The sequence below is a fragment of the Aotus nancymaae genome, unplaced genomic scaffold (genome assembly GCF_030222135.1).
Source record: "Aotus nancymaae isolate 86718 unplaced genomic scaffold, 86718_ANA_hifiasm-v0.15.2.pri h1tg000008l, whole genome shotgun sequence".
Taxonomy (NCBI): Eukaryota; Metazoa; Chordata; class Mammalia; order Primates; family Aotidae; genus Aotus; species Aotus nancymaae.
The window spans coordinates 3,872,654-3,894,631 of NW_026988419.1; the positions used below are offsets into that span (position 1 = coordinate 3,872,654).

Sequence of the window (21,978 nt, forward strand, 5' to 3'; positions counted from 1 at the left end):
TTTACACACTGATTAATGCATACCCCATTGACCCTGGAAAGAGTTCTGACTTATTTCTGAATCATAAAGTTTTACCGATTGTCTTACATGAAGACATTTGAGCCTGTATGTTGCAATCTGAATCCAATGATCAGATTGTATATATATTGTATCCTCCAATGAGAAAGGACAATTCTGGCGTGAGGAGTCCCTCTTCCTTCTCCTGACCCTACCTACAAAAGCATTCAAACTTGTAACAGACTCTGAAACACTTTCAACTTTGTTGGTCTGTTTTCTTAGGTTGATCCTCACATTTGGGCTTTCAATAAACTGTTATCAAATTATTTCTTTCTCAACAGGCTTAATTTTGGTCAACTTTCCGGTGTAGAATTTTGGCAGAATTTTGGAATGATCTCCCTGGACCACATAGTGCAGCTTCTGACCTTTGTGCAGGTACTGGCAATGAATACATTGTGTTCCTGAACTCAGATGCCCTGGCTGATTTTTGCAGATGAGTTCCTCCCAAAATCAATGAACTTCCCGTCCTGGCGGAATTTCTGGTTTTTTGAAGTTGGTTTTCTCCTGGGCTAGACAGGAGATTTTGTTGAATCCTAGGGAAGTGTAAAATAGGAGCTCTGCAAATTGTTTCTCTGAAGGTTTGAGATAGGAAAACCTTTCCTTAGCTTTCTCCTTTCTGAGTGCCTGGGGGAGGGCACTCCTGCTCCAAAATTAAGAAATGATCTCTGTCTATGACCAAAGTTAAGAAATGTTCTCTGTCTATGACCAAATGGCTTTTAGGAAACCCAAAATAGCAGAGGTGTCAGGGCATAGCCCCCACAACACGGAGCAGTCTCACAGGAAAATCCCCACATTGTTAACTTTTTGCTCAGCTGGCAGGCTTCATAAAAATTGATTATCTCTTCCCCATGAATACCTGAAACTTCTTTGGAGGTGACTCTGGAGTCACAGACATGTAAGAGAATATTTTTAGCCTGTTGAGTGAAATTTTGGGGAAGAAAAATTTAAAATCACCACACTTGATTCACTATATTATTTGTCTCACTCAAAACAAACCAAGATGGAAAATGTGTCTTCCATGACTGAGGGTACACTGCCTCTATCAGCACCAACTGATTTGATCTATAATCCTTAGGGTCCTTCTTCTTCCAAGTACTTAGATAATTGGACCCATGTAACCCTGAATGGTCATAAGCAGCAGTGGACAATATGAGGATTTTTTGAAAATGCCTAAGCTGATGTATTGCCATGCACAATTGAAAAAGGTTGGTTTTAGAATCAGACAGATTGACTTACTTCCAATGCAGTGAGATGCTCCTAAAAGAAATTATGGGGAAAAAATGGCCTTTGTTGAAGAGAAAAGCAAAAGGCTATTTCACACTATTTCTGATTTGAAAAAGACTTCAAAAGCTTTCTCCCTTTCACTTCCAACTGCTCCTCCTCCTTCTACCCCTGTGACTTCATATTCTTCCTTATCTGAATTTGTTCCTTTCTGCTTGTTCTCTTGGCTCCCATAGGCTTTAGGTAGGGATTTTTGGAATGTCACAATACACACTTTTTTTTCTCTCAAAAGGGGAAAATGTATTTAAATTTAGAACAGAGAAGCAAACAGAATAACTAAAGAATGAAAATTGAACAATGAGACCACGTGAACTCAAGGAGAGGAGCATCATACACGGGGGACAATTGAGAGGGGTAGGGGAGAGACAATGGGGGGTGGGGAGGGATAACATGGGGAGAAACGCCAGATATAGTATGCACCTAAAGTAAAATAAATAAATTATTAAAAAAAAGAAAACAAAAGAAAATGAAACTACTAAAATTATCACAATACAGATCCAACAATTTTTTTCCGAACCAAGACTAATGACTGACATAGATGAGTTATTGCAAGCTCTGCTGGATCATTTATTCTCCCAATCTCCCACTGACATTGGTAAAATATATTCAACCACCTCCATTAAAGTGGAAGTAAGACCAATTACACCCTTTACCCAATATCAGACTATACCCTTCAAATGCCCTGCTGGACTTCAGTCCCTTGGAGATGTAAAACTTCATTGGCCTTATAGAAGGATTCAATTCTTTCTTTCTCTGTGTTTGAGATATAAAATTGCTATACTCAGTAAAGGCTTTGGTCATGTGGGACAGATAACTTTAACTTGTCGTATTTTCAAAGGCACAATTTAATTTAATTCTCCTTTTAAACTAGTGAATTTTACCTGATTCATGACCAAAATTTTAAAATCAAAGCTATAAAATCTCTATGATGTACCAGATTGACTTATAAATACATTAATGCTCATGAATTATTAATCCCAAATATTTTCTAAGTTCACATGACTTGAATAAATCTTTTTTGATAAGTATGACTAATTAAATATTTTTGCTTTAGTAAAAACAACTATCTCCTAAGTAATCAGCAAAATACCCATATAGTTAACTTTAAGGTTCTTACTTAAGTGAACATCTGATATTCACAGGCTATAAAAATGGTTGACAGGAAAATAAATTGAAATGATGACTACTTTTGTCTAATATATCAGTTTTCATAAGTAATCTAGATCAACTGTTAAAAATAAATAAAGAACATGTAAATAGGATAAACATATACACATTTAATGTAATTTATAACATTAAAGTTTTGCTAAATTAAATTCAAAAATAGATGCTCATCAAATGTCTGGGCCATTTCCAATTAAGATAAAAAAGTTTTTGTTATGGAATAATGTTTCTAAAAATTATAAAAGAGCTCTCATTTGTAAGAGTGTTATGTGACAGACAATTCAAGTTTTTTGTTTCCTAGGTTTTCAATAAAATTTAACGTTACTGAAAGTTTAAACATTCTAATTAATATATATAATTCTATGTTTAAAATGTGTCAAAAAAGCAAGATGTGTTTTTGATGACAGAAAATTATAAGAAGGCTTAAAAATATGTTCTTTACTGAGAAAAAGTAATTGTGTCTAATTCAGGGGTTATTTAAGATTGCTTTAAAATAAGGAGCAATATAGAACAGGACCATAAGAAAGAGAGAGAGAAGTGAAGAAAGTTATGAATATTTTTGGCAAGGTAGGTTAAAAGAGAATAATTTTGCATGAAAAAAAAGTCCTGTATGGTGAATTTTTTGTTCTAGCATAAAATGTGTAGTTATTTAAGAAAGTACAGGGAAAAGCAAAAAGTCCAAGCATTTCATAAACAATCTGTGTAAGTCATAAGGTTTGTGAAAAGAAAACTTATGAAATAAATTTTGTATATAATCAAGTCGGCTATAATGAAAAGAAAATAAGTCTTTGAAAAGATTGATATTTGATATTAAAAATACACTAATAAAAAACAAAAATCTTGGTTCCCTGTGTTAGAAAAACAAGATTTGCTTAAAATATTGCTTTGCTTTTAATAAAATTAAAAGTGGTGCTAATTTTTAATTCTGAAATCTCTTTCCCTTTAAAACTTTTTTTTTTTTTTGAGATGGAGTCTCACTCTCTCACTCTGTCACCCAGGCTAGAGTGCAGTGGTGCAATCTCAGCTCACTGCAACCTCTGCCTTCTGGGCTCCAGCGATTCTCCTGCCTAAGTCACGTGAGTATCTGGAACTACAGGCATATGCCACCACACCTGGTTAATTTTTTTGTTTGTTTGCATTTTTAGGAGAGACAGAGTTTCACCATGTTAACCAGGATGGTCTCAAATTTCTGACTTCAGGTGATCCACCTGCCTCAGCTTCCCCCAGTGCTGGGATTACGGGTGTGAGCCACCATGCCTAGCCAAAAACTTATTTTTATTAAGAAAGTTTCTGTATTGTCTTTATTAAGTTTTTGATTACTCAAGAAAACTGAGCTTTAAAAGGGCTAAGATTTTTACATCCATGTAACTTTCTGTATTGCTTTTGAAGTCTTTTGATTATTGCTCTGGTTAAAAGAATAATTATCATTTTACAATGATCTGTGATTCCATTTCAATCAAGTGTTTTATACCTTTTGACATCTTTGGCAGGTTTCTGCAAGATCAAAATCCTAAATTAAGCTTTTTTGGCCTAAAGCTCACTTTGGTATTTTCCAGTCGGACCCCTGAGGAGTCTCAAAGAATGTAACTCTCCTCTTGCAGAGATGTTAAATGATTAGACTGATTTGGCAAATTGTATGGGAGAACTATGAAATGATATGTGACACTAGATCTCCTTTCAGTTACACTTCTGAGTATTTATTGATAAAATGTTCCCAAATTATATAAATTTATAAAAATCTGTTATCAGTCATAATTTTGATTATGTTAAATCTTTTCTAAAGTCATATTTGTATAGATATTATTAATGTGAATATCCTAAAGATTATATAACGTTTGTAAAAATCTAATAGTTTTAATGTGACACTGTTAGTCATGATTCTGGTTGTTATCTTAGAATGCTGCACATAATCAAAGCATCTAAATTTCTTGTCAATTGGAAACTTCTATCAGATTTTAACCATGGCTATTCTAAGTTTTTGACATCAACAGTTATTGTTTTAAATATTTCTTTATAAGCATTTGAAGTCAACTATAATCCAAAATTGCTATTGTTATGGAAAAGACTCTATCAAATACTATTGAATATAGGTTTCTGATAACTTTGGAGATCATATGGTTAGGAGAAATAAGAACTTTCAGAACTCTAATGAAACACTGATGTCTTCAGAAGATTGCTAACCCAACACCAGCAGAATAAGAATTACATGAGAGGACTAATGTGACTTTTATGACTTTCTGTTTGAAACATTCAAAAGTCAAGAAAACTTCTCTTTCTTTTAAGTCATTTATGTCTGACAGCAATTAGGGAAAGTTTACTTTTGTAAGCCAAACCCAAACAGTTGCATTTCTCTCTCTACTTGAATTCTCCATAATCTGGAAACTATTCGTAAACATTCTTATTTTATGGCAATGGTTATCCGCATAAGTTTAATAATAATCTGTTTTTTTTTTGTAACAGGACAGATTGGAAACACTGATTATTTTACCAAAGCTTTGACTAGAGTGTCATATTTTAAAATATGACGAGATTGTTTTGAGGGATTGAAATTGGCGTTGTAGAGCCAATAGACTTGAAAGAAGGCTGACCTGGTACCTTGTCTACACAGTTCCCTTGTAGGGTTTTGACCTCGTGGCAAATGATGTCCCTTCCTGACAGGTCCAGAAATCTCGAGGTGTTTGGGGAACTTCAAGAAGGGAGGAATTTATCCAGTTTTTACAAGTAGTACAGGCGTAATCTGATAATGAATCCTTGGCTTGGCTTTCTAGCCTAAAGAAGCTTTTAAAAGTATAATCTAAAATGTCTTATGAAAAAGCTCCAGCAAAGCCAACTTAAAAGGAGCCTATATGGACAATCACTATTCCTGTTGCGTTTTGTACAAATAATCAGGTCAAGTACAATAAGGCTAAAACTTATATTGCAAATGAAATTGGCCTATGATTTTTCTTTGGCAGAAAAGGGAGATCAAAGAGAGAAAAATTATTTTTCAGAAGAAAATTATAGCATACCTGTTATTAGATTCTAGCCCTGACCATTGTTTCTGAGTTTCAAAAAAATTATTATTTGCTTGAAATTTGGACTGAATTATTTCCTGGCTATAGTAAGTCCCTAAAGGGGAACTTGGGTTTAATTTTCTTTCTTAGTTGGTTTCCCAATGGAATAGGTTCTTTTTTCCTCCATTCTTGTATAAAAATTCTCTTTTTGATTATAATTTTTTGTGTGCATTATATTTCTCCTATTCAAGTTATTAATGTTATGTATCTCTCATTGTTTTACTTCTTCCAAGAAAAGTCAAATTATGAAATTCTGAAAACTAGAGATGATTCAACAAGCAACAGCAACTATAAATTGATAACTTGTTCATTTGGTTACCCTTAGGACTAATTTCCTTATTCTATTATGTTCTTCAGGTTGTTATGATTATAATATTAGGTTGGCGCAAAAAAGTAATTGCGGTTTTCACCATCAGAAGTAATGGTGAAAACCGCAATTACTTTTTTGTGCCAATCTAATAATAAACATAGTGTAATTTTTTTTGGCTATTAAGTTACTCATGATTTGCATTTCTGCTTGCTTTAGATTAATGGCTAAGGCCAAAATAATGTTCCTAGTGAGATGACTTATCATTCAGGAGAATAGCATGTAATCTTGTGTCATGACCCCATGGTGTTAGCAAACTGGACTGCCTGCAACTAATAAGGTTTTGGGGACATGACTTCCTGGAATAAGCCTTCCCATTGATAAGGAATGAAGAACATCTATCCCCCTAACCTGGCAGATTGATCAGTGATGCTTCCATGGGAAGATTTTTTTTTGATCGAAAGGGGAATGTGATAACTATAGGACACATTTGGCAGTTTAGTTTAAAAGTAAACATGCTTTCAAAGTAACCCACCTTGGGAAGGTCTTGTGATTCATGGTGAAATCCTGTCCCTGAATCTTATCATGAGTCTCTTAAATTGTTGACACAGTGATTAATGCATAACCCAGCAACCCTGAAAAGATCACTGATATATTTCTGAATCTTAGAGGTTTACTGATTGCCCTGCATGGAGACATTTGAGCCTGTATGTTGCAATCTGTATCCAATAATTGTAACTTCTGTATTGTACCCTTCAATGAGAAGGGACAGCTTTGGTGTGAGGAGTCCCTTTCTTCTCCTAACCTTTTCTATAAAACAGGGTTCCCCAACTCCTGGGCTATGGATCTATACCAATCCATGGCCTGTTAGGAACTGGGCCACACAGCAGAAGGTGAGCAGTGGGCAAGCCAGTGAAGCTTCATCTGTATTTACAGTGCTCCCCATTGCTCGCATTACCGCCTGAGCGCTGCTGCCTCATGTCAGATCAGCAGCAGCATTAGATTCTTACAGGAATGCAAACATGTGAACTGTGGGAGGGATCTAGGTTGTGTGCTTCTTATGAGAATCTAATGCCTAATGATCTGTCCCTGTCTTCCATCACCCATAGATAGGACCGTTTAGTTGCAGAAAAACAAGCTCAGGGCTCCCACTGACTCTCCTTGATGGTGAGTTGTGTAATTATTTCATTCTTTCATTATGTGTTACAATGTTATAATAATAGAAATAAAATGCAGAATAACTTTAATGTGCTTAAAACATCCTGAAACCATCCTGCCCCGACCCCACCCTGGTCCGTGAAAAAACTGTCTTCTACAAAATTGGTCCCTGGTGTCAAAAAGTTTGGGGACCTCTGCTGTAAAAGCATTTCAACTTGTAACGGACTCCAAACACTCCCAACTTCGTTGGTGTATTTTATTGAGTCACTCCTCACATTTGGCTTTCAATAAATCATTATCAAATTATTTCTTCCTGGCCAACACTGTGGCTCATGCCTATAATCCTAGCACTTTGGGAAGCTGAGCTGGGAGGATCACTTGAGCTCAGGAGTTCAAGACAAGCCTGGGCAACATAGTAAGACACTGGCTCTACAAAAATTTAAGAAATTAGCTGATGTGGTGACAGGTACCTGTAGTCCTGGCTACTTGGGAGACTGAGGTGGGAGGTTCACTTAAGCCCAGCAGATTGAGGCTGGTATGAGCTGTGATTGCACCACTGCATTCCAGCCTGGGTGACACAGCAAGATACTGCCTCAAAAAAATTATTTATTCCTAAACAGCCTTAATTTTGGTTGATACTGACTGGGGCCTGTGGAATGAGAAGCTTTGTACATCATTGAGCACCAGTCAAGAAGTGAGAGTAAACATGCCTCGTCGTTTGTCAGATGGTGATGGTTTTTGTCCTAACCAGCTCAGCACACTGAGCCTAAACCTCCCTCCAGACTAGCAATAGGGGCTTCACAAGAGACTCACTTTTCCTGTGTGTGTGTTCCTCTGCAGGATTAATGACAGAGCCCACACCTTGAACTCAACAGCTTGGCTCAGTCTGTTCCTTCTGGCCGACAGAGCTCTGCCTGCACCTTGAAGTAGATATTTGGGATTTTCCTTTCCATCCACATCACCTACTTGAAAATGCTTTTATTCTCTGACATTTGATCCTTCTCCCTAATCAGCAGGCCAGCCCTGCCCATTACTTGTCTCTGGAGACCTCAGTGATCTAGAGCTCAGCCTCCCATACTCACTTTCCATGGGAAATGAGGAAATTAGAAGATTTCTATTGAAACACAAGGATGCTTTTGCACGGAGACACCCAATCCCAGACCCATTTACCTGGCTTGCATCTGGTGATGCATCTGGTATTGTTTGCTCATCACACACAGCAACACACTCCAAGTGAGACTGAGCACACTTTGGGGAAAGGCAGTCATGTCGTAGTGTGTCTGGAGAAATGCCTGAACTATTTTGGGGTCATAGTTGGAAATTTATACTTACACAAGGGTCAGCTAAGGTATTGTTGTGAGACTTCAGTATTCTCTGCTGAAAAAAACAGAAAGATTGGCTTACAATATTGAGTGTGATTTTTCATTAACCCCACATTTGAGCAGACTTCTTTATTTTTAAAGGATTCATGCCACAACCATTCTTTTGTTTCATGTCTGCTTTTATGGGCCTGTACATCTAACTGGAGAATAAAAAAGCACTAAATTATGTGTCTGTGACATTTTGGCCCAATGCAAATGCCATTTCCTGTCTCTCACACCCAAGGCAGGCCGCTGTGAAGCCATTCAGGGAGACTGAGCTGGAGCAACTCTATTGGTCCTCCTACTTCAAGCGGCCGACAGCCATGTTTGTCTAAATTTTGAAGTGTCATTCCATCCAGAGAAGCTGCAAAGGGAATCTTCTGACCCTTCCTCCACAGTCCCCAGTGATCACAGGGCCCAGAGTCCTGGAGGCCATGCAGGTGTTCCAGAGAAGAACTCCACCACTTTCTGCAGCTCTCCAGAGAGCTACATCCCTAAAGACAGAATGCCTCCAAGGTCCCCAGTGCTATAGCTCTTCTCCTGAAGATAAGCACCTCTCCACTTTCTCCTGAATCTTGAGAGTTTGCTTTGACCTTGGGTATCTGTGGAATGACTTGGCCTTCTTCCAGTCTGGAACAATGACTGCTTCAGCTTTTGTCAGTAGCCCAGGGCAGAGAGGCCTTAGACAAACCACTCAGTGTGATCTGAGGCACAATGATAGAAAGGTAGCCATATTACCACCTGCTGGAAGCAGTCTGGCCTTTTGACTAAGATAAAGTATAGTATATTAGTGGCTAGAATCTCTCACTCTGTCCCATTGCTTATCACGCAGGTAAGACAGTGAGGCTGACAGAATCTTTAAGGTTCATCCTTTTGGCCTTCTTTGTTTTGCATTATTTCATTGGCCAAGCCCATCGCCTGGAGCTTTGTGGTGGCTCCACAGTTGTTTGTCGAATGGATACATAAGTGCATGAACAAATGAGCACAATTGTCACTTAGGAGAGGAGGTTTCTTAGTAGTCAGTAAGTGATTAGCTTGAAATTTTATATCTTATGATCATGGAGTATTTCAACTATCCCCAGCAGATTTAACAAAAAACTTCTAAGCAGGGAAGCTGGCAACAGTAGCACTTCCCACGCAGTGCTGAGAGTGACACAGCATTAGAAACCAAGGGGAGAGGGGAGACAGACCCTCTGGAGAGAGGCTCTGAGAACTGAGGCAATTGCACCACAGCACCTAAGAGTTGTGGGCCCTCAGGGAGCGGAGAGAGGGCACCTGTGATGAAGGGATGGGAGATGGTCAGCTCAATTGACTAGCCCAGGCTATATCACCCTCAACTGTCTGGCACTGGATAGATATGTTTGGTTTTAATAATTATATCAAATAATGTCTCTCTCCAGAAAAACAGTGGTTGCAGAGCTTTGTCACCGAGTCTCCAGTCATAAAACCAGTGGAGCAGGTAGCCCCAGGAGCCAGCTCTGTAAAGATTGTGACTTCCTGGTATGGCAGAAATATCCAAGGTCACCTATGTCAGAGCTTAGGAAAAGGGAAATTCTTCCATCTCCTTCCTTCACCAGGTTCTTTCTTATTCCCAGCCTTGGAGAGGCCATGGACGGTATCAGTGATCTCACCATTTTTCCATAGAATATATATAGCATGAAGGCCATTGGTCTATCAACTCCACAAATGACTTCCATGGAGGGAGAATTCACCTTCACAGATGGAAGTGAAGTCTGTGCAGTCCCTTTGCTGGGGCCAAAGGGCCTCTCCACAAAGGAAAAGATTTTCCAGGTCACCAGCCTCACAGGATACTCTGGCTCCCACTTCAAAATTTTTCCACCCATCAACGATAGACTAGCTAAAGAAAATGTGGCACATATACACCATGGAATACTATGCAGCCATAAAAAACGATGAGTTTGTGTCCTTTGTAGGGACATGGATGAATCTGGAAACCATCATTCTCAGCAAACTGACACAAGAACAGAAAACCAAACACTGCATGTTTTCACTCATATGCAGGTATTGAACAATGAGAACACATGGGCACAGGGAGGGGAATATCACACACTGGGGTATGTTGGGGGGTGGGGGACTAGGGGAGGGACAGCACGGGGTTGGGGAGGTTGGGGAGGGACAACACTGGGAGAAATGTCTGATGTAGGTGACGGGGGGATGGAGACAGCAAACCACCATGGCATGTGTGTGTACCTATGCAACAATCCTGCAAGATCTGCACATGTGCCCCAGAACTTAAAGTACAAAAAAAAGATAATGTCTGAGCTAGAAAATAAGGTTTGCATTCAGGCTAAGTGTCTTTCATTTAAATGTAATATGAGTTTTTCCTTTAAATTCAATAAATTATTTTAACTTTCAAAAAAATTTTTTCCCTTGCAGAACTCTCTCTCTCTCTCTCTGTGTGTGTGTGTACACGTGCTTGTGTGTGTGTGTGTGTGTGTGTGTGTGAGGTAAATAGAAAAGGAGAGAGTTTTTTTTGGTGTTTGCTTCCCTGTGTGACATATGGCTATACATACATTTTAGGAGGAATTCTCCATTAGGTCATCTGTAGTGACCATCGGATGTTTCTAGGGGAACTTTTGCTTTGTATTTATTTCTTAAATATAGAATCCAGAAAAAACAATGAAAAACAACCAGTGTTTATGTTGAGGTTGCAAAGGCAGTAGATGCTAAATGCATTGTTTTGTGCATCTCAAACTCATGCTTATTTTTCCAACACCAGCTTATCTTTTTTTTTTTTTTAAAGAATGGCACCAGGCATGATGGCTCATGCTTGTAATCACAGCCCTTTGGGAGGCTGCGGTGGGCAGATCACTTAAGGTCAGGAGTTTGAGACAAGCCTGGCCAACATGGTGAAACCCCATCTCTACTAAAAATACAAAAAAAATAGACAGGTGACTGGGAAGGCTGAGGCACAAGAATCGTTTGAACCAGGGAGGTGAGGGTTGCAGTGAGCCGAGATCGCACTACTGCACTCCAGCCTGGGCAACAGAGCAAGACCCTCTACAAAAGAAGTATGACCCAGCATGGTAGCTTATGCCTGTAATCCCAGCACTTTGAGAGGCTGAGGTGGGCGAATCACGAGGTTAAGAGATTAAGACCATCCTGGCCAACATGGTGAAACCCCATCTCTGCCAAAAATATAAAAATTAGCTGGGCGTGGTGGTGTGTGCCTGTAGTTCCAGCTACTCAGGAGGCTGAGGCAGGGGAATCGCTTGAACCGAGGAGGTGGAGGTTGCAGTGAGCTGAAATCATGCCACTGCACTCCAGCCTGGCGACAGAGCAAGACGCTGTCTTAAAAAAAAAAAATTATGGCACTTAGCTCTTTTGCTAAAAAACACATATGATTCAGTTCTGTCTTTTAATCTATTTCTGAGGATTGTTTCTATCTCTATCTCAAATGTTGTGATGCTCAAAGGAACTCTGGACTTATACATTGAATAATGTTGGAAAGCAGCAATCACAAAAGGCTCATATTATAAAATCAAATTTTATGATGATGGGTCAATTTAAAGATGGTAAGGCGACAGAGATAGAAAATCAACAACATAATAGATGAGACATTGGCAGAAGGTCACTTGATCATCACCTTTTTTCTTGTGGTTGGTGGTTCTGGCAGACGTCGTTTCTGAAAAAGAAAAGATATTAGTGGTTTGATGGGTTTTTGCTTTTATTTTGTGAGCTTAGTGTTTCTGACTGCCTTCTAAATATTCCTACCTGGATGTCACACTATTAACTCAAATTCAAGACGTTTTCATGAACATCACATTCCATGATTCTCCAGGGATTAAAGGAAGCATGTTGGTGCTTTCCTCTGCCCTCATGACTTTTTCCCCCAGCTTCTTGACACATTGTGGAGTGGATTTGCATGCTGTCCTTTCTATGTATGTAGAATGTCCCGTTCTACAGCTTTGCTAGTTGTTCGTCTTTTTAGAACTAGCTCAGTGCAGGAGTTCCACCAAACGGTACTCAACCTCAATGCTAGAAATGACCTTCCCTTCTTTGAACTATTGCACCTCTTTCAATGTCTCTTGTGAGAACATTGACACCCTGTCCGGGCCTGCAGTTATGAAAGCACAGCCTTCCTTCTGGGTGGGGGCTCACAGTTTGTATACTCTCCATAGCTTTAGATGTGGTTCAATAAATATTTGCTGATCAAAGATCTTTTACTTTGTATATTACTTATTCATTTATTTTTAGAGATGGGGTCTTGCTATGTTGCTCAGGCTGGAGTGCAGTGCAGTGCCTATTCACAGGTACAATCCTCTTACTGATCCGCAGGAAAGTATTGACCTGCTCCGTTTCTAACCTGGGCTCGTTCACCTCTCCTTAGGCACTCTGGTGGTCTCTTATGTTGATGCTGAACTTAGCGTGGACACCTAATTGGCATAGCACACTACAGCTCAGAACTCCTGGGCTCAGGTGATTCTCCTGCCCCTGCTTCCTGAGTAGCTGGGACTACAGACATGCACCACTGTGCCTGGTAGATCCCTTTTTTAATTGTTAGAGTGGCACAAGGAAGGACTGTCTGCGGGTGTGCAACAGAAAGCACTGTATTTGGAGTCAAAAGACACAGGTATCTTTGTAACATCAAGGGGTTGACATGAGAAGCAATGAAGTTACTTTAAACTGAAATTTATTTATATTCTCTTACAAGAATAAATTTGAGATGGCCTATCCAAAGAAATCTTGTTGAAATATTTTATATCCCAAAACTACATACATATGTATATGTAGCTCCTGGATATATATGTGTGTGTGTGTGTGTGTGTGTGTGCATTTAACACTTACCGCCCCCCCAATTTAAGACTTCCCATCCAGTTTAAGTTACTTTCATGTGACCAAATTGCACAGTTTATTAGTGGCAGAGTCAAGGCCACGGTTTACTGCCTGACCTTCAAAAGGATAAGAAATAAAGTACTTAGAGGATTAAGCTGTAATATAAGCCAGGGTAATGTTCAGATGAGAATGTTAGTAATAACGTATGCATCGAGACCTGGGCAGGGGAAGTCATGATGAGTTTCTGGACACTGAGAAATTCTGCTAAAGCTTGGCGTTAGTGAAGCATGACAGCTAAATCCTTGATTTCAGCCATTTGTCACTAGAATACCTCCATCAGGAATTTCAGGGTGTATCCACCACAGCGTATGCTTAGCTTCCAATTCTTGGATGCTTCTCGGCCTCCTTCAATTTCAAATTCCCTGAGAGTGAACCACCTTTTATCCTCAATCTGTATACACTTCTTTGAGGTTCCTGTAAGACCAAGACAAGGTGAGCTCCCCAACTGTGAAAAGACCTGAACTTGACCTCCCCATGCTGGGATCTGGAACCACCCGCTTTGGGCTCAGGATCCTAGTAGTAGAGTCTGAATTTTCCTCTCAGACATCAGGGGCTTCATACCCAGCCTGAAGGAACAGAGAAGAAGGTGACTCTGTTGTGTGTGTATATTTCTTTGACCTTCATGCAATGAGAAGACATATTACTACCAACATTTACCTTTTCAAAGTATTTTGCTATATACCAAAGGCGGGGGGTGGATGGGGGGAGTGGCCCTAAAGAATGAGCAGAATTCTTTCTCCTCCCTTCTCTGAGACCTGATGTAGAGTCAGCCTTAATTTTAGAGAGGTGGATGAGGTACAAAGCCCTCTACCATGCTCTTGGGCTCCCAGGTGGCCATGTGGAAGCTGTTACTATAGCCGAATCTGCCTTGTCTTCTACCAGGTTGTTCATTCAGCAAATGACAATCAATTATGTTTCATATTTTGAACTCATGGTTATTTTATATTAAAAGTAATTATGAAAATGTTATAGAGTGGGAGAAGTTAACTTACGCTGATGCAACATAGTCGTGGGGCAAACATTTGTATTTGTTGGTGCTCAAAGAACTATATTGTGTGCGGGGGGTGTCAATCACAACAGATGAACACTGGTTCTGTAATTATCAATTATAATTCGCAAAGTATTTTATGTCTGTTTTTTTCTCATAATAATACGGTGAAGCAAGTTATATTATTGTTCTGATTTTGTAGAGAAGGAAGTTCAAGGTTAGAGAGACTGCGTACCTGGCTGTAGATGAATCAGACACTCTTGGTATAGCTGAAACTTGATTGCAGATCTTCTAATTCTAAACCCTGTTATCTTCCCATTTAGCAGAGGCTTTACAGATGTTATGGGAAATGGGGCTGTGAAAGTTAATGCTGAGATTCTCAGATGTGTACATTTTCCACCCAAGTAATGAGGTGCTTGCCCTTGTATTGGGTGCTAGTTGGATGTCTTGTGGGCCTTTTACATGAGGGAAAGGAAAGATGGCCTTATAGGCTAATACTTTATGAATTTTAAAAGTGTAAAAATGCCATTGCTGTACAAAAAAGAGTTAACATAGTGGTCCTGAGACTATTCTTAGAGAGCCTATATGTGAGATTGGCCATTTTCTATGTGCAAGGCTGGCCATTGGCATTTGGGAATTTTGATTTTAGGAGAGTTCTGTCATTCCCAGATCTCACTGTGGGCAAACAAACGACATCAATAAACATATTGTTCATCCATAAAGATAAAGCCCTTTAAAGATAAATCCCTCTTATTTATGGTTATAAATAAATGCAATTTATTTATATTCTCTTACAAGAATGAATTTGAGGTAGCCTATCCAAAGAAATCTTGTTGAAATGTTCTGTAACCCTGGAACTTCCTATCCTGATGCATTATATTCAGACATATGTAAATAAATTGCATTTATCTATAGCCATGAATGAAGAAGAGGGCTCACGGTACCTAAGCTGTTTGCACACACAATACGGTTTATGCTGAACACTTGCTTTCCTTCTGGGAATCTGGAATTTTGGTATGTGCCAGGCAGAGGGTGCCTATGTGACTAACCCCTGGTAAAAACCCTGGACTCCTAAACTCAGGCTGGCTTCCCTGGTAGATAACATTTTACACGCGTTGTCTTAGCTTGTTGCTGCAAGCATTAAGTGAGTCCTGCATGGGAGAGGATTCCTGGAAGCTTGCTTTTGTTGTCTCTGATCTCCACCCCATGTGTGTCTTTTCCCTTTGCCATGTTTTGCATGCTTCACTCATAAACCCTAGCTGCAAATGTGATGATGTCCCAAGTCCTAGGAGGGCTCCTAGCAAATCACCAAGCCTGGGGCTGGTTTTGCAGACCCTCAAAGCAGGTGTGTACTCCTAAACAGTATGCTATCTGTGTGGATGTTTTCCGGCTGAGATTGCAGATGACCAGCAAACTCACCTTTTTTGAATCGCTCCTTATGTAGAGTGCCGTTCACCTCACCACAGGTCACAGGAAGTTCAGGTTGTTCAAAATCAATATTTTTATCTCTGGGAATTCTTGGAACTGCAAGGAAGCATTGTTTGTTTTCCATTCCATCTTCTTTCACAACTGTGCATTGTCCCCCCAGCCTGTCTTGAGAACTTTCTTTTATAATGTAAAATGTATTGGAGGGATTTCCCCCATGAATCAGTTACATTTCAGAGTCTTTCTTTTATGGCACATTAGATAGCTACAGACACTGTCGTCCCCTACTCCACCCTCTAAAATGCCACACAACAGCCTGGTGTGTGGTAGGATCTCAGCTTTAAAGCTGGTTGGTCACATCCACCTATCACACAGTGATTTTCCTCCTGATGTTTCAAAGGGAGATTTCCACTTATATCATCGCTTTGATGTTATGTTTTAAAAAAAAACCCCTCAAATTTTAGTCTCATCTCCCCATTCCAGGCATTGACTGAGGGGATGGAGGGCAGGATGGCAATGTGGCTCCTACTGGAGCACCTTTTGGGGTGATGTCTGTCTCCCTCTTTGCCAACTGCTTTGCTTCACTTCTCTTTCACTTGAGCTTTCTCTGTGGCTAAAAGGGAAGCTTGGTGTGAGGGGTTCTAGAAAAAATTGCACATTCAGAGAGGAGAGATGACTAGAGATTGATGAAGGGTTCAAATACACAGTTAGATAGAAGAAATAGGACCTGGTATTTTCAATAGATCAATAGGGTGATTATAATTAACAACAATTGATTGTACATTTCAAAATAGCTAAAAGAGAATAATCTGAATGTTCCTGGCATCAAAAAAGATAAATATTTAAAGTGACGGATATCCCAATAACTCTGATTTGATTATATGAAAGTATCAAATTATTACACGTACCCCCAAATATTTCTATCTTATTATGTATTAATCAATCAACCAATCAATAAATAAAAAAGAAAGTGAGCATTGCTCAGGGAACCCTGCAAGGGCACATGATTGGGGCACTGGGGATCTGGTTCCACTGAAGCCACTGGTTCCACTGAAGGTCTTAAAATGAACTTCTGGTCAATGTCAAGGCTCAGCACTAGCTCCGTATGCCAATTAAGAAAACTGACCTATTACTCACAGTATAGAGTGTTAAATATTAAATGTTTAATTATGAAAAGCATATCAATTACTTCTTCTTACCTCTTTTTCTTCTTCTTTTCAAAGGTCTAGTGTTGGCTTTTCTTCCTGAGAAAGTTGAAAAACAACAGAAGTGTCTCTGCATTGCAAATAGTAGTGTCTTACAAAACCACCATTCAAATGCAACTTTTCAGGATCCTGTCTAGAACTTAAAGAAAAATATCAAATGCCTAGATCGGGAGTCAGGAAGTTTTTTTTTGTAGAGACAGATAGTAAGTAGTTAAGATTTTTCAGTTCATAACCTCTGTCGTGACTACTCAGCTCTAGAGTTGTATATGAATGCATCAATAGACGACGTATAAATCAAAGGATGTGACTGTGGCTGTGTTTCAGTTAAACTTCATTTACAGTCAGCAGGATGGATTTGCCCTGTAGGTCATAGGTTGCTGACCCCGATCTAGACTTAGTTACAACCATGATGCATAACTATGTTTCTCTGAGATGCAGCCTATATAACTAACTGCATCTCTGAGATGCAGTTTATATTTCTCTATCAATATCTCCAGATCAATCCAAATGAGTTTGAAACAGTATTTTACCTGCTTTCCAAGCAACAGGAGAGCAAGAATGAAGTTGAACATGTATTCAGTGCTTGTTGCATGCCAGGAGCTATCCTTAAATCTTTACCACTATTAACCTACTTCATCTTTAGAACAAAATCTATTAAATAGGCACTAGTACTATCCTCACTTTACAGATGAGAAATGATGAGGAAATTGATGCTCAGAGATAAAAATATAAATTAAAGTGTTTACAATTTTCTTTGGGAAAGAGACAGAGATAAAAATCAGCAACATATGGTCTCAGGACATAGCTCATGGTAGACTCTACCAGTCAGATACGTAAACTTGGAAGGTTTTGTACTGAAAATGGTGAGGAAAATGACCAAGGACTTAAAAACTAACCCAATGAAGGCTATTCAAGAGGAATTTATAGAAATTAAGGCACAAGGCCTAAGAGTTGTATAGCTAAAGATAGCACAAAGGGTTGACTTAAAAGATATCTCAGGGCTGGCTGCGGTGGCTCACGCCTGTAATCCCAGCACTTTGGGAGGTTGAGGCAGGTGGATTACCTAAGGTCAGGAGTTCAAGACCAGCCGGGACAACATGGTAAAACTCTGCTTCTACTAAAAAAAAAAAAAAAAAGCCAGCCATGGTGGTGCGTGCCTATAATCCCAGCTACTTGGGAGGCTGAGGTAGCAGAATCATTTAAACCTGGGAGGTGGAGGTTACAATGAGCCAAGATAGCACCACTGTATACCAGTCAGGGCGGCAGAGCAAGACTCCATCTCAAAAACAAAACAAAAACCTGGAAGCATGTATCTATGTGCTGATCGATGTGTCCAAACAAAGAGCCAGTCATTCCAGATGTATGTTTAGATCTGCATCATTCAAATGTGTTTGCTGAAGTCAGGGACACAAATTGGATGCTCTTTCTTTCTAAAGGTCTGTGCCCATCATTCTGTGCCCATGGCTGGTATCATAAGGTGCCGATTTGTGTCCTGCAATCCCCAGGAGAAAACCTCCTCCAGATACTCAATCATGAGTGCTCTTTCTTTTGAGCAAATTGTGACTAGATAAGGCTGGAAAGGCATTTTTCCTTCAATCTAGCATAAAGAAACATTGAGATTGATGATAACATATTTTCTGGACCTCTGTCATAACAATTACTTAGAGATTTGCTGTTTGTTTTGTTTTGTTTTTTACCTCATCAAGATAAAAATGACACCATCAGATATTTACTGATAATTCACATGTCAAGAGGAATCATATCCCAAGAAAAAGCATGCTCTACCTCACAAGATGTTGCCCTTAGGAAGTTTATTAAAATATTATGGAGATACATGGAGAGGAGAGGTTACTAAACTTGCATAAAAGAGTTATAAACTTGGCTATTGAACTAAAGAGTTTTTTTCTTTTTTGACCGAGTCTTGCCCTCTTGCTCTGTTGCCCAGGCTGGAGTGCAGTGGCACGATCTCAGCTCACTGCAACCTCTGTCTCCCTAGCTCAATGTTCTCCTGCCTCAGCCTCCCAAGTAGCTGGGATCACAGGTGTGTACCATCATATTCGGCCAATTTTTGTATTTTTAGTAGAGGTGGGGTTTTACCACGTTGCCCAGGCTGGTCTTGAATCCAGGGATCAAGCGATCCACCTGCTTCAGCCTCCCAAAGTGCTGGGATTACAGGTGTAAGCTACCACACATGGCCTGAACTAAAGGTTTAAAAGAAACATGTAAAATGTGGAAACATTGAGAACTCGAGGAATTAGATGAAGCTTTCTTACCACTCCTTGCTTGTCTCTCAGAAAAAGTTGCTCTAGCTCAGTCATTTTCCAAGATCATGATCGGGCCAGGTGTGGTAGATAATGCGGTTGCTACAGTAAAATCTTACCCACACAGGGGTGGCTCTGGTGGGACTCTCCCTCCTGTCACTCATGATGCTCAAGTTGCAGGTGCACCCCGGAAAACTGGCCACTTCTAACTCCTCTCTCCTTCCCCCAACTCCCCCTCTTCCCCACAGTCCCATCAAAAGACACCTGTGCTCTGTCTGCTTTCTTCTTTTCCACAGAGTGGTCAAACTGGAGATCCAGCTCTGGCTGTAACCTGGGTCTATTCAGCAGTAGCCATTATTGGTCAATGTATGTTCTCTTGCTCTCAGTCTCTCTCTGTTTAAATCCTTCTTGGACTGCAGGGATTTCCTTTCAATCAAAACCTATTGAGGGCTTCAGGGCAAAACATCAGAAGCTGATTGCACTCCTTCCCAGTTCTTGGCATGAAGACACCTGGGCTGAGGAGCAGATCTTGTAATAAAGTGCTGCAGAACTGTGCTTTCCAGTGGCTGTGTGTTCGCTGGCTCCAGCACCTCACTACAGCTGTACATCCAGGCAGTCAAATGCTGGGACAAAGTAGGATTTAACAGTTCTTGGGTCTACCAGTCTTACTTCTACATTAACCACATAAAATAATAATATGGTCAGAAATAATTAAAAATTATTTAAAAATATATATTTTTTTCATAGCAGGGACTAATCATTATTGGCAAAAGAGTTTATCACCATATTTAGGTGATTCTTTAGCTATCTCAGAGTATTGCGAAAGCCTTAACATTCAAGAATGCCACAGTAGGAGCCCAGTACTCCTATGTCCTAAGGCAAGATGCTAGTCTATCTGCAAAGAACATGGTAGTGGATTGGGAGCCTGGTTCCGCCAGCATCAGCCTTCGCCACCTCTAGGCCGTAGTGGCTGTAGTAGAGGGGCCACATTTCTCTGGAGAGAGTTGTCAGACACCTTCTCTCCAGCCAAATGTGAAGGTTTAAAGACATCTAAGCAGGAGATGGACCTCTGTCCCTGGGAATGTCAGGGAAAGAAAGACACAGACTCATCCCTGAGAAGCGTAAAGGTGAAGGTCATGGCTAGCGGGGTCAAGAGTGCCAGAGGGCTGAGCTGGGAGCCAGCAGGGGAATCAATGAAGAAGCACAATTCCCATGGCCTGGTGCAGACCCTGTGGATGGAGCTGGACTGGGTGTTTTTAAGAGATACTCTCACTGAGGGAACAGCAGTGGGGTGTGTATCTTCCAGAAGGACCATCCAGTGTCTTAATTTCCAAGCAGGTTGGCTACCACCAACCATGGAGAGGCAACTGCATACACTGCTTCTGCCATTCTAGTGGGGGAATTCATAGCTAAAGGAAATATGTATATGTATATATATATTTATTTCACCATGTTAGGTGATTCTTTAGTTATCACAGAGTATTAGCAGAAGCCTCAACATCCAAGAATGCCACAATAGGAGCCCAGTACTCCTATATCCTAAGGCAAGATGCTTTCTCTCTGTTTCTTTCTCTCTATTCATATATATACATATAATGCTCTGTCTCGCTCGCTCTATCTCTCTCTATATTAGTGTGTATATACACACACACACACATATAAAGAGTGTATATATATACATATATGCATATATAAAGTGTATATATATACACATAGTGTATATATTCTATATATATGTGTGTGTGTGAATAGAGAATATAATATATAGCCGGGCATGGTGGCTCACGCCTGTAATCCCAGCACTTTGGGAGGCTGAGGTGGGTGGATCACGAGGTTAAGAGATCGAGACCATCCTGGTCAACATGGTGAAACCCCGTCTCTACTAAAAATACAAAAAATTAGCTGGGCATGGTGGCGCGTGCCTGTAATCCCAGCTACTCAGGAGGCTGAGGCAGGAGAATTGCCTGAACCCAGGAGGCGGAGGTTACGGTGAGCCGAGATTGCGCCATTGCACTCCAGCCTGGGTAACAAGAGCGAAACTCCGTCTCAAAAAAAAAAAAAAAAAAAAGAGAGAATATAATATATATATTCTACATATATATTCTATATATATGTGTGTGTATATATATACACTATACACACATACGTGTGTGTGTGTGTGTGTGTGTATGGAGAGAGAGAGAGAGAGAGTACTCCTTCTGCTAAACTGATAACTTTCAAGGCTGGAAATAGTTGTTGGCATAAAAATAAAAACAAAACAAACAAAAGCTATGTAATTAACAAGTGATGTAGCTGTCCCTCCTCTTGCCCATCACCATGGGGTAATTGTGTGGACTTAGGTCTGCTCCATGTAAATTACAGTTTTACTCATCTGTAAAGTGAAATTAAAGACAGTTAGACTAGACTGACTGCCCTTCAAGGCCCATCCCAACCATGTATGTGTGTATATATATATATATATATATATATATATATATAGAGAGAGAGAGAGAGAGAGAGAGAGAGAGAGAGAGAGAGACAGAGAGAGAGACAGAGAGAGAGACAGAGAGAGAGACAGAGAGACAGAGAGAGAGAGAGAGGGTGTCTATATGAAGTTATGTGGCCAGAGAAAAAGTTTCAGGTGTCAAAACTCTTTTATATGACAAATTTGTCTGTAAATTTGAGGATGGCAACAGGGCAGCCTGGCAGGAGATGGTGTCTATCTTCTCTGCTTGCCTCCTCCTCTTTCACAGCAGCTTTCTCCTGGCTGAAAGAGCAGCTCAGCAGAGTTCTAGAATCACCTGCAAATTGCATGAGGGGAAGCTTTACATTTCAGAGACTCTATTTGGTGGATGTGGGGACTGAAGAGCTGACTTAGTAGA

General features: G+C 40.0%; 1 protein-coding gene across 10 annotated transcripts in view; it reads right to left on the minus strand.

Annotated features, from left to right (window-relative positions):
- Positions 1-21,978, minus strand: part of SP100 (SP100 nuclear antigen) — a 125,582-nt gene that overhangs the window by 12,695 nt on the left and 90,909 nt on the right. For 7 of the 10 annotated variants that reach the window (XM_064372904.1, XM_064372901.1, XM_064372905.1 and 4 more), the window contains 5 exons: positions 16,851-16,895; positions 15,646-15,750; positions 13,510-13,652; positions 11,989-12,027; positions 8,353-8,397 (listed from right to left, as the gene is read on the minus strand). In XM_064372904.1, the coding sequence (XP_064228974.1) occupies positions 8,353-8,397; positions 11,989-12,027; positions 13,510-13,652; positions 15,646-15,750; positions 16,851-16,895 (377 nt within the window). Of the gene's footprint in view, positions 1-8,010; positions 8,269-8,352; positions 8,398-11,988; positions 12,028-13,509; positions 13,653-15,645; positions 15,751-16,850; positions 16,896-21,978 lie in introns of those variants that run through there. The other 3 variants (XM_064372903.1, XM_064372899.1, XM_064372906.1) reach the window with 2 other exon arrangements.